At 37.5% G+C, this 19751-nt stretch overlaps 1 protein-coding gene across 1 annotated transcript; it reads left to right on the forward strand.

Moving 5' to 3' along the window:
• The first annotated feature begins 16677 nt into the window (after window positions 1-16677).
• LOC143607271 (uncharacterized) lies at window positions 16678-19190 on the forward strand. Its single transcript, XM_077082782.1, has 3 exons — window positions 16678-16902; window positions 16980-17549; window positions 19185-19190. The coding sequence occupies exons 1-3, from the start codon at window positions 16678-16680 to the stop codon at window positions 19188-19190; spliced, it is 801 nt and encodes a 266-aa protein (XP_076938897.1).
• Window positions 19191-19751: the final 561 nt, after the last annotated feature.

Consider the following 19751-nt stretch of genomic DNA (forward strand, 5'->3'; position numbering starts at 1 on the left):
AACTACGCTAATGCGCGAAATGGAACAGCGCACCAACCATTCCCGTCTCCCGCAAGCCGGCTCATCCCGGGCTTCAAAAAAGTCGAAGATATCGTCGTCGACAAATCCGAGCACACCAAACACACCCTCTGATGCTCGTAGCTTCTTCGAGGACGAAGGGGTTAATTTAGGCGACGACGAAGAAGTACAGGAGTTTCCTCGGCCACGCGGGAGATCGAGAAAAAATAATGGTGAATGTTCGTCGTCAACACGATTCAATACGGCGCCCGGTGAAGACGTCAGACAATTAAACGAGTTAGTCGGTCGTTTGGAAACAAATGCCACGGTAATATGAAACGACCTTCGAGCATCCAACAAACAACAAGAAAAGCTTAACGAGACGTTGGAATTACGTCAAATGAAAGAAGGCTACGAATCCCTCAAATCGCAGGGTTTCACGAGGATGCCGCATTTTTGTTTCCACGACGACGTGAAAAAATGCGGGAATATTACGGATATTAGTTTCTTTTTTTTAGTTATGTTTTTTTTATTTTTTTAGTTATGTATTTTTTTTAGTTATGTATTTTGTTTTAGTTATGTATTTTTTTGTATTTCTTTTTAATTTTAATATATTTTTATTTTATAATTTAATTTTCTTGGTTTTTATTTGTTTAGTTTAATTATAAAAAGAAAATAATAAAAAAAGATATTGTGGACCCAGTTTGTAGCCCCTACACCATTACACCCCTAAAAACAAATTCTCATCACTTGTTGACTGGACGTCACGTGTCACAATTCGCCCCCATTTGTAGCCCCTTGACTACGCATAGCCTTAACATATAATCGTGTTGGATATACTAAGTACGCTTGTGTTGTATGGACTAGTAAAAGAGCCCATTACCAATCTCGTTATAGTCACACCGCAAGATTAATAAACGGCATCCAAAGATCACAGCTCTAACAAGCAATGTAAACCAAGCTCCAATTGGATATGATCTAACCATTAGCATCAAACACGTTAAAAATAACTTTACACTTTTTGGATAGAAAATAGTTATCGAACCGCCTCATTGTATAAAATTGACATATTATAAAATTCACATGGTCAAGATTATCTATGTAGTTTTATAAAATGTTCATAATTTGTGATCAAAGAAAGATAATCAATTACTTTGAAACTGAGTTTTGGTTAAACTAATATTGGTTTGCTTCGGTTGAAAAAACTTAGCATCTATTTGGATGTTGCATTTTACTTTTTTGGGGGAAAAACTTGTAGTTCGGGGTACTAGTCTGATTGAGTTAGTTCATCGATTACATTCGTACAGTTCTGCCTCTCTTCTTTTCGATTGATAATTGAACTAGGGTAAAGGGTTTAATACATAATAGGGATTACTTCATAGAATAGTAACCAACTTTGAAAGTTGTTCCAATCAGTTCACTGATAAAAACTTTTGTTCCAATCAGGTCATTGAACTTTCATTTTTGTTTTAATCCTAGATATTTTATCTGGATAGCAGGTAATCTAGGTTTTTTTTTAATTCTTCAATGTTTTTACTTTACATAATAACTTTTAAAGGTTGCAAAAATTAGTAAAAATGCGAAATATAATTTTAAAATTCCGAAAGTTTGCAAAAAAAGTTCGGAAAATTGAGGTTCGGGTTAGAACGGGTCAAGGTCGGGAACGGGTCAAAACGGGTTTTGGGTCAGTTTTTTTTAACCAACGAATCAGCGCGTTTTCAACACGTTACATCTCGTTTTAACAACAAAACTCGTTTAAGCGATTTTTTCAGTTTTTTCAGCACTTAACAGCTCGTTTAAGATTTTTCAGTTCCTTTCAGCACTTAACAGCTCGTTTAAGCGGTTTTCAGTTCGTTTCAGCACCTAACAGCTCGTTTAAGCGGTTTTTCAGTTCGTTTCAGCACCTAACAGCTCGTTTAAGCGGTTTTTCAGTTTGTTTCAGCACCTAATCGCTCAAACGAGCTGTTAGGTGCTGACACGAACTGAAAAACCGCTTAAACGAGCTGTTAGGTGCTGAAACGAACTGAAAAACCGGTTTAAACAAGCTGTTAGGTGCTGAAACGAATTGAAAATCGCTTAAACGAGTTGTTAGGTGTTGAAACGAACTGAAAAACTCGCTTAAACGAGCTGTTAGGTGCTGAAACGAACTGAAAAAACCGCTTAAACGAGCTGTTAGGTGCTGAAACAAACTGAAAAACCGTTTAAACGAGCTGTTAGTTGCTTAAACAAACTGAAAAACTGCTTAAACGAGCTGTTAGGTGCTGAAACGAACTGAAAAACTGGTTAAACGAGCTGTTATGTGTTGAAACGAACTGAAAAACCGCTTAAACGAGTTGTTAGGTGCTGAAATGAACTGAAAAATCGCTTTAACGAGCTGTTAGGTGCTGAAACGAACTGAACAACCGCTTAAACGAGCTGTTAAGGGCTGAAACGAACTGAAAAATCGCTTAAACGAGCTTTTGCTGTTAAAACGAGCTGTAACGTCTTGAAAACGTGCTGATTCGTTGGTTCAAAAAAACTGACCCGCCGACCCGTTTTGACCTGTTCCGACCTTGACCCGTTCTAACCCGAACCTCAATTTTCCGAACTTTTTTTGCAAATTTTCGGAATTTTAAAATTATATTTCGCATTTTTACTAATTTTCGCAACCTTTTAAAAGTTATTATGCAAAGTAAAAACATTGAAAAATTAAAAAAAAAAAAAACTAGATTACCTGTTATTCAGGTAAAATATCTGGGATTGAAATAAAAATGAAAGTTCAATGACCTGATTGAAACAAAAGTTTTTATCAATGACCTAATTGGAACAACTTTCAAAATTGATTACTATTCTATGAAGTAATCCAATAAGATGTCAGATGTTCATTGGAATTTCAATATGAATAATAAATAACTGTTTTATTATAAAAGAACTGATATACATTAACAGTATTATGAAACAAAAATTGCTACACATTACTAAAATCAAACAAATTTTTCGAATTCAACAATATCAAAAGCAAATAAATCTAACTTAAAGTGGGGCTGTATTCAAACAATCTATCAAAAGACTATGACCAAGACCAAAACCAAAACCAACCCGAATAACCAAAACATATATTGTAAGTTGTAATTAACCTTAAATTAGTATAATAACCTTGGTAACCAAAGTTAATCTAAACTACTTTTATGGAAACATTGTTTACATATCCTCAACAAGCCCATATAAGCAATAAAAATACAAACTAATGACCGCAGTATCACATGAAGTATAAACAAATTTTAGATGTCGGTAGCAGTAGATTTTAGCTAGTAGCTAATTATCTATACTTTGGAACAAATAAATAAGTGTTCGGGTTTTGATTTTAGAATAAAACCCGAACAACTCAACACAAGCCTGAAAAACAAAGACTTAGGAGCTAAAAAAAACGAAAAGCATATAGTGCAATAAACAAATTATTATGAATATATAAAATACTTACAGCGTTGTGGAATTGATTATGATAAAACGAATTCAAACATATGCTTTTCACACAATCCATCTATCTAGCACATATTAAAAAACTCCAACACAGTTAATCAACAGATAAAAAAAACATATGGCATATTCACACAACCCCTTTTGGGCATTCACACATTTAAATAATCGAAGAACTGACATGTAAGGTCCCGTTTTCGGTGCCTCACTTTGGACGTTGAATTTACTTATAAACACAGTTCTACAAATCAGAATTATTTAAAACTTTCGTAGAATAATAATAATAGTCAATCATTCATTACAAACACCATAACTTGACTTTTAAAACATAACATAAATGATAATATCAAAACATCACGACAAATCTTTATATGCCAGCCTCTTCGGATCCTTCCATGTGTCTCCCTCAAGCCAACTGTCTCAGTCGAATAACCTGCGTGCATACTAAAAGTCAGCTACGCTGAGGGAGCTCTAGTTAATCAGACGACGTACAATACATTCACATACTTACATATGCACCCGAAGGTATATACCTTCATATTTACTTGCATACATACATACGTACGTACTTTCATTCTTTCTTTCATACTTACATTCATACATGTATGTTTTAAAGAGCATTCCGCCCTATAACCTTCGCCGATATTATTAGGGTCGGTTCCCTACATTCGGCGATATTATTATGGTCGGTCCCCTACATTCGCCGATATTATTGGGGTTGGTTCCATACATTCTCCGATATTATTAGGGTCGGTTTTCTACATTCGCCGATATTATTGGGGTCGGCTCCCTTTCTAACCATACCTTCCGTTCGTCATATAACCATGCGTACCTTTCTTTATATAATCGTCATTTCGTACATACTCATTTCATTGCGTAATTTCGTACATACATATTTTATCCTAGGCATACTACATATTACTTCCCCGGTCGATACGTGCAATATCCGAAGATCGTTCATGCACAGACAAGCATTCATTCATACCATCCATACATACTATCACATCAATCATTATGACATACACTTACCATTTAAGGTGTCACACCCTCAAAATCCACTAACGGAGTTTTACCGTCAGAGGGTGTGAACTAACAGGATCGGAATCATTAGTTATAATCAAACAAAAAAAAAGTTTCAAAACCATGAAAACGTTTACGAGTAATTAAATGCGGAAGCGTAAAACCATAGCAAACAATGTTACGTCACGCAGGACGACTTAAAACCCAATGATAACAGTTAAAAATAAGTTTGCATAGTTAAAAGTGTTTCAAGCAATGCATGTTCCTAAACCGCGCGCCCCGCCTCGGCTACCTGAGAATAACATACTAAAAGTGTCAACACAAGGTTGGTGAGTTCACAGTTTATATAAAAAAAGCGTTTAGCGTTTGCGTTCAGCGTTTTGCGTTACAGCGTTTTGCGTTACCAGATAGTGTTATGTCAATTATATATCTATAGGTAGCTAGCCTATAAAACAAGTATCACTAAGTGTTCGACACCGAAGCTGACTGTTTATCACTTGCCTTGCCACCAGGTCATCCAGACCATGGATCATTGCGGGCTTGACCCGACCCAATTACAAAAGCTCTCCCTTTGCCATTGCTTCCACCACTACTACCACTTCCGTTACTTCCGTTGTTGTCGTTCTGTTTCAGCTTGGGACAATCTTTCCTGAAATGACCTTCCTGTCCACATTCGAAACATCCCTTCGTCGTCATAGGTGGTTTAGGAGCACCCTTTGCCGCAAGGTCTCCTCTACATTCCTTCGCCTGGTGACCCATCTTTCCGCATCTCTGACACTTGACACGGTCACACGGGCCAACATGATGATAGTTGCACCTATTGCACTTCGGATATTTCCCAGCATAGTTGCACCGTTGTTATTGTTGTTGTGATTCTGATTGTTAAAGCTCCGAGTGAATTCGGGCTTACGGTAGTGTTGTTGCTGTGGGAGGTTCGAGGACGAGGATCTGGTGTTGTCAAACTTTCTCTTTCCGCTGCTCGGGTTGCTGATGCTATTGTTGTCATTACTCGGGTTGTCACGGGCTTTAGCGGTTGAACCCCTAGGTGGTAGCGCACCTTGGGTCACTGCTTGATCCGTCAGTTTGTGAGCTAAACGGATCGTTTGTTGAATCCTGGCTGGTCTGGAAGACGTCACCATGCCCTGAATTTGCGGTGCTAACCCATCAAGATACATTTCAATCCTCTTACTCGGCGGATCCACCATCCGCGGACACATCACAGCTAACTCGTGAGAACGTGTGGTGTAGGCTTCAATTTCGGAACCCACCATCTTCAACGACCAAAACTCGGATTCCAACTTTGCAATCTCCTCCCTAGGACAGTACTCTTCTCGCATCATGTTCTTGAACTCCTCCCAGTTCATAGCGTTAGCCAGTTCCAATCCAAGGATCTGCACGTTTGAATTCCACCAAGTGAGGGCAGAATCCTCAAGTGTTCCAGCAGCGAATTTGACCCTACTGGCCGAAGGACAATTACACATCTCAAACGCCGACTCGGCCTTCTCAGCCCAACGCAGGAAGCCTATAGCTCCCTCGGTGCCCTTAAACGTACTGGGCTTGCAGTCAAGGTAATTCTTGAAGGTACACGTTCCAATTGGACCTCCAGCTTGGTTCTGAACATGTGCGGCTAAAGCGGCCGCCGCATGGTCGTTCAGCAGAGTTTGGAGTTCAGCTGCAGTCAAGTTGATGTTACCACGTCCGTGTCCAGCGTTTCTTCCAGCCATTTCCTAGAATCACAGTATAAAATGTTAAACATGAATTTTTCTTTCATATACAACACACCATACATGTAATAAAAAGATAGGTAAGAAAGAAATAAGAAACAACATCACATCACAACCATATATTAATCTAATTAATAATTCATGATTAAAACCATTGTATTCGCTACAAAGTATTTCCAATCAATCCTTAAAATCATAGAAAATAATAGTTCGGATGGAGACAACCCCTCCATCTAGGTGTCATCATCACTAGATGTCATCATCTGAGGACACCTCTGAGTGTGCCTCCTCCTCAGCCGATTCTTCCTCCGGTTCTTCTTCGGGTTCCTCCTCGGGATCCTCCTCAGGCTCCTCTTCAGGATCTTCTTCAGGTTCCTCTTCAGGCTCTGCCTTAGGCACGGCCTCAGGCTCTGCCTCAGGTTCGGCTGCGTTCTGAGCAATTTGCATTTGTAACACATCGCAACGCTCTAAAGCCATCTCGGTTCGGGTCCTTGCTACTTGGAGTTGCTCTTGCAAGTCTATCATCTCGGCTTGCATCTTTCTCATAATTTTCATCTGTTGATCACTAGCCTCTTGCATTTCCTTCATTGCCGCTGCCATGCGGGCAATCTCCTCCTTAGTCTCGGTTTCGTCTTTTAATAGTCCGGAAACGTTAGCCCTCGTATAGCGCATGTAACCCACGTCACGCTCCAAGCAAGAAACGACAGCTGCGAGAACTCGCTTTACAGGTTCGGTTATGGGTGGTAGGGTGTTGGGGTAAGCAGGATGGTTTGGGTGGGGTAATGGGGGAACTTGTTCACGATAGACCATACGTCTGATCATACTAGGGTACCAATCCCAGCTAACTTCGTTTTCGTACATGCCTCCGGATAAGCGGTACCTCTTCGGTGCGGGAGCTTCGAGTTCCGGGACTACTCGGGGTGGCGATGCGGTAGGTAACTGCGGTTCCTTCCCGTGAGCATGAGTCATCGGATCAGATGAGGATGAGGGTGGCGGCGTCGACATTCCTACAAGTAAGCCGTGTATGCGCGCGCGTATGAGTGAAAGAGGTAAAGAGATAAGATAACAAAGACTACACTAATCTATGCAGTGCGTATCATTATAACTAATGGGTCGTCGCGGTTATAGTCTAGTATGCATGCAGCTTCTAGTTCGCTATAACCAATGGATCTGATACCAATCTGTCACACCCTCAAAATCCACTAACGGAGTTTTACCGTCAGAGGGTGTGAACTAACAGGATCGGAATCATTAGTTATAATCAAACCATAAAACAAAGTTTCAAAACCATGAAAACGTTTACGAGTAATTAAATGCGGAAGCGTAAAACCATAGCAAACAATGTTACGTCACGCAGGACGACTTAAAACCCAATGATAACAGTTAAAAATAAGTTTGCATAGTTAAAAGTGTTTCAAGCAATGCATGTTCCTAAACCGCGCGCCCGCCTCGGCTACCTGAGAATAACATACTAAAAGTGTCAACACAAGGTTGGTGAGTTCACAGTTTATATAAAAAAGCGTTTAGCGTTTGCGTTCAGCGTTTTGCGTTACATCGTTTTGCGCTACAGCGTTTTGCGTTACCAGATAGTGTTATGTCAATTATATATCTATAGGTAGCTAGCCTATAAAACAAGTATCACTAAGTGTTCGACACCGAAGCTGACTGTTTATCATTTGCCTTGCCACCAGGTCATCCAGACCATGGTATGTGTTTAGCCAAGATTACACCCACTCGACCTCCAGTCGAGTTTAGCGTTGGGTGGGGTTTATCAAACCCAGTAGTACTACTCAACAATGACTCGCTATTATCCAATATTAAACGGTTCGATGTGAATGAAGGACTTTAGTTATTGCGTTTGCCACTTAGTCTTTACAAGTGATATATAATCTACATTAACAAAATCTTAAATGCGTTTCGGAGTATGTTATCTCCCCCAAGTGAAAAGCGTTTAAAAAGTTTAAAAGGGGAAAGTGAAACTCACTGTTTGCGAAGTATTCCCAAAATAATTCACCAAGATGCGCGTCACAGAAAAACTCTCTCTAGCGTTCTAAAACAACAAAGAGATTTTTTTAAGTGTCGGAATATTATCGAGTCTCTAGACCCGGCACATAATACCTATGCACCTAACATGTTTCGTGTTTCGTTTGTGAATTGTGTGTGACTTTAACAAATGTATTTGTGATACGTTACATGTGTAAACAATTATTTACGTGTCATGTATTCATAAAGTACATCACTAGCAATTACTCCCCGTAAGGGCAATTTGGTCAACACATAACAATTAACTAGCCATTATTCCCCATGAGGGCAATTTGGTCAAATCATGACAATCAATTAGCAATTATTCCCCGCAATGGCAATTTGGTCAAAACATAACAACTATATAGCAAGTATCATGTTTCATGCATTTTCACAAAACTCAGCAGCTAGTTTCACCGAGACAGAAATTCTACTTGAAAGATTGCACTATTCCACAGATCACAGCATCTCAATTAATTTACCAAAAATCATCACAAAAGCATATATGTCTTAGATTTCCAGAACATATTTTATTATATTTTTATTCCACATAGGTTTCTCACAATCATCAAATCATTACAGCAAACTCATAACAGTCAAATTCATGCGCAACAGAATGTTATTTGAAATTCCCGTTAAACGAAAAATACAATAAATGCAAGACCACTTGGGTTAGGTTCCTAACTCAATGAGTCAACTTCCAGAAGTGGAACCAACCCAATTGGTCTCGTAGTTCATGAGATATAACCTTTACAAAACAACCTAACAGCAGGTCTAACAGCTCAGCTTTGCACAACATTTTTGTAAAATCATAAAAGTTAACTTTTCCACGTCCAAAAATTGCAAATTTATATTCTTTAGAAACTAGACTCAACCTAGTTTACTGTAGTATCAATAATCTCAACCAATTTTCACATTTACACTTCGTTACAGTCACTTAAACATCAATAACACAATCTGTCCAGAAACTGTTTGCATCCAAACTCAACATATTAACTATCTATGGACCATCATGCATTCATATAACACTCTAGACTCCATAAACACTATCCATGCACATCAATTACACATTACATACATGATTAGGGTTTTTGTTTGAACTCAAATCAAAGACACAACAATTAACATGTAACAATATCAATTCTAGTTATCAAATCATCATTAATACATCATCAAATCAAACAAAATCATATGAACACACTAACATATAAAAATCGGCATATAGGGTTTGTAATTAACCCAATAAAAGTCAAGATTAAGTATAAAGGGTGCATAGGATAGTTGATTATACCTTCCTAGCACCTTAATCTTGAATCAAAAGCTTGAAATTTGTTGTATGTATGTGTGTGTATGTCGACGGCAGCCAAGGAGCCAAGGGGGGAGGGGCTGATCGGTTTGTGTAGGGAGAGAAATAACAAGTTAGGGTTTATTATTATTATTATTTATAATAATACTATGTTACACTTTGGCCCCTCCACTTCTAAGTATTACTTATCTAGCTTAAACTAACTTGTTTACATCTTGAGCTAGTGTTTATAACGATGTTATCACACAACACATAAGTCTAACACATAATTATCACATAATTACTATTTTGACGTTTTTCGTTTATTCACCAATCGTTTGTGTCAACTCGTTTGCGTTTCGGTGCAATTCCCGAAAGACTACACATGTAGTAAGTGTTAAGCGTCATTTAAACCCTAGTTTAAATGTAATGAGGTGTGCGTTATAGATTCAATGATCTTAAGTTTGAATTGACGGAGTTGAGTTAACGGAGTTAACCTGAAATTGACGACTGTCACATAAGGTAAGTGTATTAACGTTCACATTGAGTATGCACAAATTCCCGATAACATAACAAGGAGGTGGGGCTAGAAACTCACTTGAATACGGTTACGTTCACCGTTTACGGTTGTTCCTTTCTTTAGCTGTGCGCGACTAACTGTATAACAATTACACGTATCAATTAACTATCACTACCCATATCGCGTTTCTGGTCTAATCATAACCCTCAATGAACGGGGGTCCATGGGTAGCGCCCCTGGCAGCGGGGTTCTAGGAGCGGCAGTCCCTAGCTGGGTCAAAGGGGCAGAGCCCTTGGCTGGGGTCAAGCTGGCAGGTCTGCTTGGAAAAATGTTATTTCCATTAACTGTCTTAACACATTTTTCATTAGAATTTTAATTTATTATTTTATTTGCTAACTCATAAAGTTCGAGGGCTTCTTTGTAATTAAATCATTCTTTCTAAGTCCAGGGATCTTTCTGTCATTCTTTCAAAGTCTAATTCGTTATCCATTTGTCAAATTCTACTTCGTTATTCAGTTCTTTAACGAATGGGGATTTTATAATGAACGGGTATTTTATAACGAACAGGCCTTTATAACGAACTGACCGTTATAACGAATTGGCATGTATAACGAATGACCCCTCTCTAATGAATGAGGGTTCATTCGTTATATCTCCGTTAACGAATTACTTAACGAATGGCTTAACGAACTTCTTCTAATTCGTTATCTCCTCTTAACGAATGGGCATAACGAATTGCTTGTTAATTCGTTATGTCTCCGCTAACGAACAAGGGTTAGGTCAGAGAATGTCAGAAACATTCTCTGACATTCGTTAACCTCGTACACCTTTTCTGGCGCCGCCTTTCTGGCGCAGTCATCGCCGGAAAACCGGGATTTTGCCGGAAAAGCGAGATTTCGGTTATTTCCACCGTTTTTCGTCTCGTTCGATCGATATCTGAGTTAGGGTGACCCATAAGCTCATCTTTTGATCGGTTTATACCCGATTCCACCTGGATCTCGTGACTTTAACGGATTAAGGGTGTTGGATCGTCGTTTCGCGACTAAATCTAGCGGGTTTGGGTCCATGCAACATCATTCTATCATTACCTCGGGTCGGGATCGATATTTCTTCTTGGTTTCGGTTTAGAGAAAGAGAGAAAGAGAGAAAGAGCTTAAGTGTGTGTTTTGGGTGGTGTATGGAATGGATGAGAATGAATTAATTAATGGTAATTATGGTATTTGTATCATGGGTCATGGGCTTAAGCCCATGGTCTTTCCTTATTAATCCAAGTCCATAACCCATATATATTTAACCCAACACTAGCCCGACTCATAATAACTCACATTTTTATTTTATTAACCGAAACAAGAAAACGGGGTGTTACATGACAAGCTAGATACCACATGCCTAAACCATTCCAAACAGTTATTCTAATTGATATACAAAAAGCTCTAGTAGTTACCTTTTCGTGAAATTTGGAGAAAGAGCTTCAAATTGATGGTCGAGTACCTCGCTTAGGTTTCATCGTTTGGCCGGTGAAGATGAAATTGATGGCACAGTTTGTTTAGTGCTTTGTGGTTCACAGATTCGCTTTGTGAAGATGAAGACGCTGGCGGATTAGGAGAATAGAGAAGACGATGTTGGGTGTTTGATAGATAGATTTGGGGTTTAGGGTTAAAGTTTGAAATATTTGGGGAAACAAGAATTGGTGGGCTAGAAAACACGGGCGGAAACTAAATTAGATGATGAAATTATATCATATATATTATAGAGAAAATCAAGTGTAAAACAAGGGTAAGGGCATAATAGAGATAACACATTTGTTGACTTTCTTTCTCCACATGCAAGGCACAGGTCAAATTCTCTCATCATTTAAAACGTCAATAAATTTTTTATACGACATTTAAAAAAAACAGTTTCACCTTAATAACGAGTATTTTTTATCTTTTATATAAGTACCATATTGCTATATAAAAATAAAAAAAATCATGGATTTTTTAAAAATTGTGTTTTACCAAAATTGTATTTTTTCATAATGTTTTTTTGCATTGTGTTTTTTACATTGTGTTATTTAATTGTGTTTTTCATTGTGTTTTTGTCATTGTGTTTTTATTTTCATAGTGGTTTTTCCATTTTGTTTTTTTCATTGTGTTTTTTCATTGTGTTTTCCATTGTGTTTTTTCCGGTGGCCATTTTCGGTTGATCATTTCTGTTAATTGTTTTTCGGTGAATTTTTCGGCGATTTTTCCGGTGAAATTTTTCGGAGATTGTTTACCGGTGACTTTCTGACGAATTTTCTGGCAAAATTTCCGAAGACTTTTCCGGCAAGGTGGTGTCGGTGGCTGGCAGTGGGCGGTGGTGGTTGTAGGAGATGAGTGAAAATTTAAGTTGGTTTTTAAGATTATTTAAGTGGGTTATGAAATTAAATTAAGTGGGTTTTCAATATTAATATAGTAGAATAAAACACCCTCATTCCTAGCCTTCTTAAGAAAATCAAACTTCTTATTTGAATATTTCATATATATTATTTACTAGTTTTAGAGCTCGTGTACACACGAGATTATCCAAATTATAAAATTACAAGTAAAAAAAAATAATTATCTAACGTATATGAAAATATGTATTACATCTATGCTTGTATCAATACTATATGTATATAAATTGATTTTATTTATATCACATAATGATTTTTTTATAAATGAACTTAATAAAAAAAAATGCAAGTGCAAAAACGTATCTGAGAATAATGTTTTGAAACCCAGCCCGGACCGGTCGGTCGAACCGGTTACCGGCACCCGCTACATACACCGGTCCGGGTCATGGTATTAACCCGTTTTCTAAAAACCTGACCGGTTTGAACGGTTTACGTTTGAACCAGACCAGGTGAACCGTCGGTTGATCCGGTAAATGCTTTTAAAATTGAAAAAAAGAACGAAAAATAGTCAAAATGCGTAAAGAAAAGTTTGCGTAAACTTCGTCGTTCACTTCATTAGGCCTTAACAGCTCTTTAACGACCGTGAAAGCTCAAAAATTAACCACAAAACAATTGGTTTTATTTCAAGTTATTAAACCTATCTATCTATCCTATATAATAAAGAAAACCATTTTTGCCCTTGTCATCTTCATATTCTTCCAAAATCTCATTTTCCCGCTCATTTGCCATCTCCCTTTCCACGTGTATCAATAGCCATTTCTTTTACCCTTCAACAACATATTCCTATATTACTCCATAATAATAAACAAATCCCCTTCTAATTTTCAGGCTCATCTAATCGAACACTACCCATTTTCAATTTGCTAACCCACGTTCTCTATACCATTACTCTCAATTAAACAAAGTGGCTTCAATCTCCGATTCTCTTAGCGATCTCAGGAATCGATTCGCAAACATCACTGTTTTTTCTTTCTTTGATCTTCGTAGGGCAAGTGCAGTGATCTGAATTTCATTAATGATTAGGTTTGTTGTTTAACTTCAACCAGATTATGTTTTAAATATAAATGGTAACATTATTTTGAGATTAGGGTTCGGTCACTTATGGCATAAATTGAATAGGGTTTCTTAGATTATGTTTAACACAGAGGTGTGCATGGGTCGAAAAATAGTAAATTAGGCATAATCAAAATGTATAAAGGTTAATTGTTATATGCTTAACGAAACATGCTAATTAGAAAAACACAGCATGAACCAAGTCAATCCAAAGGGACATGTGATTGCTTTTATTAATATAACAAAACACCTCATTGTTTTAGGAACTTTAAAAATGAATGCTATGATTAGCTGGCTATTCCCTATCGCCCGTATAACAATTAAATTTTTACATTATGATTATTAAAATTGGATCAGCCAATTATACGGATCAAAACATGCATGAACCCGGTAACATACTTTCATTGTACCTTTAAATAATTAATACCTTGAACTATAACAAAAATAACATTTGCCAGACTCAACGAAAAAACTTCACCCACCGCAATACTGCTATTTATGTACAATTTTAAAACTATTTTTTGTACTTATGAGTTGTGTTTCTACCATCTCAAATGAGTCTTGAAGGCATTGAAGTATGCGAAGAACAAACTGCCTCACAGCCAATTATACGGATCAAAACATGCATGAACCGATACAGATCAATACCTTAGCCTTCAATTGGGTAGTCATGATAAGTTGATAACAATGAATTTTTGCTAATGGCTCTTCATTTCGTGTCAAATAACAAGTTAAATGCAAGATACACTTTTATCAAAAACTAACATTAGTGGTTGAAAGAACTAACAGAGACCACACTCAGTACCAACAAGAAGGCCCCGTAATAATCAATGATATGCTCAAACATCTTATTCCTTTTTAAAAAGTTTTATAAGTTGGTGAAAATAAGCAATCCCAAACACCCCCTTAGTGTTTGAAATTTGATCAACACCCTTACTCTGGGCCTTTACTATTTTCTCATTGTGGATAATATTCTTTTACATGTTACGTTAAGCCTATAATAAATTTACAATTTGCTCAAACATATTAATTGATTAGTGATTATACATTGTTTTTCCAGATCATGGAAATTATGGAAGATGTGGAAGAAGCCATTAGCCTAAAAGCTACCATATAAGACAATAACAAGCCAAAATACGCCACTTTTGAGGACATTTCACTTGGTCAATAAAATGACTGGGAGAATGCAACAAGGTCTCAACCCTCTTTTGAATAACAAACTCAAGCCAAGCCCACAACCCCTCAAAGTCCTGGAAAAATCACCAAAACAGCAGCTAGAATATTAGGTTCACCAACATCAGTTTCTAAAACTCAAACCCTTCCCATAGCCCCTGAAGTACAACTACCATTTAACCTTGATTCTGAAACTAGGAGATATAGTAAGTCAACAGCTAGAAGAGGTTTAACACTTGTTCAGGAAAACAATCTGGTTGTACTTAAGACTTTAGGAGATCAAAGTAGTTTTGGTAAGGATAGATCTGATGGCGAGGAGGCTGATGATAGTGATGATAGCAGCTTTAAGTATGATATAGGTGGGTCAGGGTCAGATGAGGATGAGTATGTTGAGAAAGAAGGTTATGATGAAGACATATCTGTTGAAGTAGTTGGGTCAAATGGAGATGATGATGAATGGGTACAATCTCAAGATGCAATTAGAAAAGCTGTTGAAGAGCAAACAACAACTAATAGGAATTTGCTAGAGGAGTGTTTAAAGGGAACAAAAGGTAAACTGGTTGAGAATGATGTTGAAGGGGGGTCACCTTTAGAAGCTTATAGTAGTTATGATGAATCTAATGGTGATGTTAAAACACCTGGTGAGAGTGAAGATGATGATATAAGGGGGAAGAAATACAATTCAAATGCTCCAGTTGTAAGTGACCAAACTAAGTGGAACAACTTTAAGTGGGTTGTTGGAGTTAGGTTTCCTACAAGGGATGGTTTTAAAGATGCCATTAGAAGATATGCAGTTGTTAATGGTAGGAATGTTTACATTTCAAAGAGTGACAAAAATAAGCAGGGCCGTATAGGTGTGAAGTGTGTTAAAGGGTGTCCTTTCAGTGTATTTTGCTCATTTCATAAAGGTAAAGAATGTTATATGATTAAAAGGGTAAACAACAAGCACAATTGTCAAAGAAACATGTTAAAGAATAGACAGTTGACTGCTAAATTCATAGCTTGTGAGTTATTGTCATTATTCAAAGCTAAGCCAAACTGGAGTGCTAAGGGCATCCAATCAGCAGTGAAAGAGAAGTATAAGGTGATAATAAACCATTGGTTCTCCAATAATGCAAAACATTGTGCAAATAAGATGCTCCATGGATCAATGAAGGACCACTACAACAAGATTGGTTCATACTTGGCTGCTTTAAAGAAAGAGAACCCAACTTTTACATTTGAGCTCTTAACTGCTCCTCCGGGATTTTTTAACGAAGATCCAAATTCTTCATGTGAAACATTTTTCAGACTTTTTATCTGTTTTGATAGAGTCAAGAAGGGGTTTATGGCTGGATGCAGAAAGGTATTATGCCTTGATGGATGTTTCTTGAAGACTTTTCTTGGAGGTATTTGCCAATTATCTATTATAGGTATTTACCCGCTATGTTACTATATAAGTATGTGACTTGTGTTTTCTATATATTATAGGTATGTTATTGGGTGCTATTGGAAGGGATGCTAATAACCAGATGTTTCCATTAGCATGGGCAGTAGTTGAGGGAGAGAAAAATGATAGTTGGGAGTGGTTCTTGGAAGAGTTAAGAAAATGTTTGGGGATACATGATGGTGGTAATGGATGGACACTAATTTCTGACCAACAGAAGGTACATACTTCATTATGCTAACTGATGTACATGATAGTTGCAATGATGGTGGTTAGATCTAACATTTATGTTTGAATGTGGCAGGGAATACTAAATGGTGTTGCATTGAGTTAGCCAAATGCAGAACATAGGAACTGTGCGAGGCACATTTATGCAAACTGGCATAAAACATATAAGGGTGAAGAGTTGAAAGATCTATACTGGAAAGCAACTAGGTCCTATTATGAGGCTAACTACAATCAAGCAATGGATGACATGAAGAAATAAAAGCTAATGCAGCAGAGGCATTACTATAACAAAATCCAAAGTGTTATTCAAGGTGCTTTCTTAATACTCAGACAAAATGTGATGTTATTTTTAACAACATGGCTGAGACTTTTAATGGATACATCGTCCAAGCTAGATCAAAACACATTATATACATGTTAGATGATATAAGGGTTTCAGTGATGAGTAGGCTAACTACTAAGCATTCAGAAATGCCATCTAAAGATGTGATAGTATGCCCAAGAATACAAATCAAGCTTGATAGAGAGAAAAGGTATGCTCATAAATGTAATGTCTTCCCATCATCAGATCATGTATTCCAGGTAAATGTAATCATGTATTTATGTATTTAATAATGTATTCCTGGTAGTGTGCTCATGAATGTACTCATGTATTCCAGGTGAGGGATATCTATGATGACGTGTCTGTGGATTTGAGCAATAGAACTTGCACTTGTAGAAAATGGGATTTAACAGGAATACCTTGCAAACATGTGTGTGTTGTGGCTGGTTTTATACATAAGAATGTTGAGGAGTTTGTTGATGTTGGCTACTTTAAAAAAACATACATGAAGTCTTATGAGTTCTCAATTCCTCCATTGCCTAGTGAAAGGTATTGGCTTGTGGTTGATTATCCTATGGATCCACCCCCAATCAAAGCTGCTCCTAGCCGACCCAAGAAGAATAGAAAGAGGGATCCACATGAGGATCCAAAGAATAAAGGTAAATTAACAAAGCATGGTGGTACAATGACTTGTGGTATTTGTGGGGAAGTGGGACATAACAAGAGAAGTTGTAAAGAAAGGGGTAAAGTTGTTGAAGAACCACCTCATAAAAGGCAAAAAGGGAGGCCAAAGAATTTGGATCAACATTCAACTCAGCAAGCAAGTCAAAGGGGAAAAGGAAGGTCAAGGGGGAGGGCCATAGTGAAGGGTACCACATGGAGGGGTGCTAGAGTGAGGCATTGTCAGGTCCCTCGATTTCAGCTGGATCCTACTTAATCATGTCATAACTCACACAGATTAATGTGTCGACAAGAAAGTTAATGACGGGTTGCTATATTTAGAAAGATTAATGTTTGTTAAAGGCGAAATCAATAACAAACATGATAGTTGCAATTAATAATCAAAGGTAGAAAGCACACACAAGATTCACTCAAAAGATTTCCATCTATATAATTTTCATCATACAAAGTGGATAATCAATTTAGGGTTTAAGGAATCCTAGGACAGCCGTCACACAATATTCTCTCTCAATAAATGTGTCTGTCTATCCTTTTCCGTGTCCTGCGTCTTCTTGGCGGCGTGCCCTAAACATTCTATTTATAGGCCTGCCAACCTAGGACAGCTGTCATTCCTTCTAGAAACCCTAAATACAACGTACATATTCAAATTACATATCAAAATAAACTAAGTGTAAAACAAGTCTTCCGGGTAAGCTTTACAACAGTCTTCATTCTCCGAGTAGGCTGTGTACTCTGCTATCCTTTGGACTTGGTAACATGAAGTGTGCTCGGAATCAGTTTCCGGGTAGACTTTACTTGAAGAGTATTCTACTAAGTAAAATACTCACCGGGTAGACTTCAGTCTTCTTGGTTTTCCCAGACTTTGCCCGACAAATCCTTACGAGCAACCTTGTTCTTCAATGGTCCATTTCAGCTCTTTGCTATAAAATAACTTATTAGCAAAGTGTACTCGGGAGTACTTTTCCTTGCTTGAGCTGAACCTTGCCCGATGATACTTATATTTATATCATTTAATCATCAAGCCTACTTGGACCATACTTATTAATGAATATCTTGCCCGGTCTTCCAATCACTTGGCTTCTTGGACTTGGTTAACCAAACCTTACTCGGAAGAGTAATATACTTGGCTCTGAAGAACAGACTTGCTTAAAGTGAACCTTTCTCGGATTTACATTAACTAGTGTACCTTGCCCGGCAATGCACTAATTTGCAAACCCTGCTCGGATATCCACTAAAGAAGACTTCTTGAAGTAAACCTTGCCTGATAGACAAAATATCATACCCGACTAAGTAAAACCTTTCTCGGAAGTCTAAGGTGTGCCCGGATCCATACTTAGCGAATTCTGAGGGGGTTGAGAAGATTCCAATCTTCCAAGTACTTCATTTTGGTCAAATCTTTGACTCAACAAACTCCCCTTAGGTCAATTGTTTGACTCAACAATCTCCCCTAGATTGGAACACCTCAGCTGACCCAAAACATTTCTATGGTTACTTACACTTAGCAAATATACACATCAAAGTCAAAGTCAAATTGCATAATCAAATTACATATACAAAAAATTACATATTCAAAAACTGTCCGAAGACATTACAAAACAAAGCCTATTCTACTGATCTTGTCTCTTTCTTGCATCATGAAAGGCTTGTCTTCGATTGACTAGCTCAGAAGCAGCTTTCATTTTGAAGATATTAAGGGCTTGGTAGTGAGTGTGACTTTCTGGTATAGCCAAGTCCCTTATATCCATTAGATCTTCATTATGTAGGCAGGTCAAGTCTTCATCTTTCTTAATGATCCCCAGTATTTTTCCATCAGAGTTTCTCAGTACAAAATGATCAGCATTCTTTTTGTATTCAATTTCAGCTATAATGCCATTCTTTTGTACTGTGTAGTTGGGGCGTTTCATTCTTTTTCCCAGACTTATACATGTATTCATGTTAGATAATGGATTCTATTCTTTGATAGTCATTTGGTAATCTCTCTCAGCTATGTCCATTCTCTTCAGCTTTGCAGTCCTTTTTGACTTGTGAGTTTGGATTATTCTCCAATTTCTCTTTTCTTTTAAGAACTTGAACCCTTTGTTAGCTTTTTCTAACAAAAATTTTGACAGATCATTCATCTGTCAACCTGCCAATCTGCTTCTGTTTCTGTAATCATACAATCTGAGAGTGGTCATCAATCTCAATTGTTTTAAATTATATTCATGGAAGTCACTCCTGACAACAATTTCTCTCAATTGTCTACTCTCCATAATCACCTTTAATGCCCCAGTAACAGAATCAAAGTACAGTTCTCTTGGTAGATCCACTTCAGATTATGGTCTGGTTATTTGTTGTGCAGAACTGCTTGATTCACCTCTTCCTCCTTGACCTCTTCCACCTTGTGGAAATCTTCTTGAAATAGGAGGCCTGAAAGGAATGGACTTCTTTG

This window comes from Bidens hawaiensis, unplaced genomic scaffold, assembly GCF_021521415.1.
Source record: "Bidens hawaiensis isolate Kalapana, Puna unplaced genomic scaffold, B.hawaiensis_p1.1 tig00080749_1, whole genome shotgun sequence".
Taxonomy (NCBI): domain Eukaryota; kingdom Viridiplantae; phylum Streptophyta; class Magnoliopsida; order Asterales; family Asteraceae; genus Bidens; species Bidens hawaiensis.

Bases quoted from the DNA above. Each gene is read 5' to 3' on its own strand.
- LOC143607271 (XM_077082782.1), top strand. From the start codon at position 16,678: ATGGCTGAGACTTTTAATGGATACATCGTCCAAGCTAGATCAAAACAC. The intron at 16,903-16,979 runs GTAAATGTAATC...CATGTATTCCAG, and splicing joins CATCAGATCATGTATTCCAG to GTGAGGGATATCTATGATGA.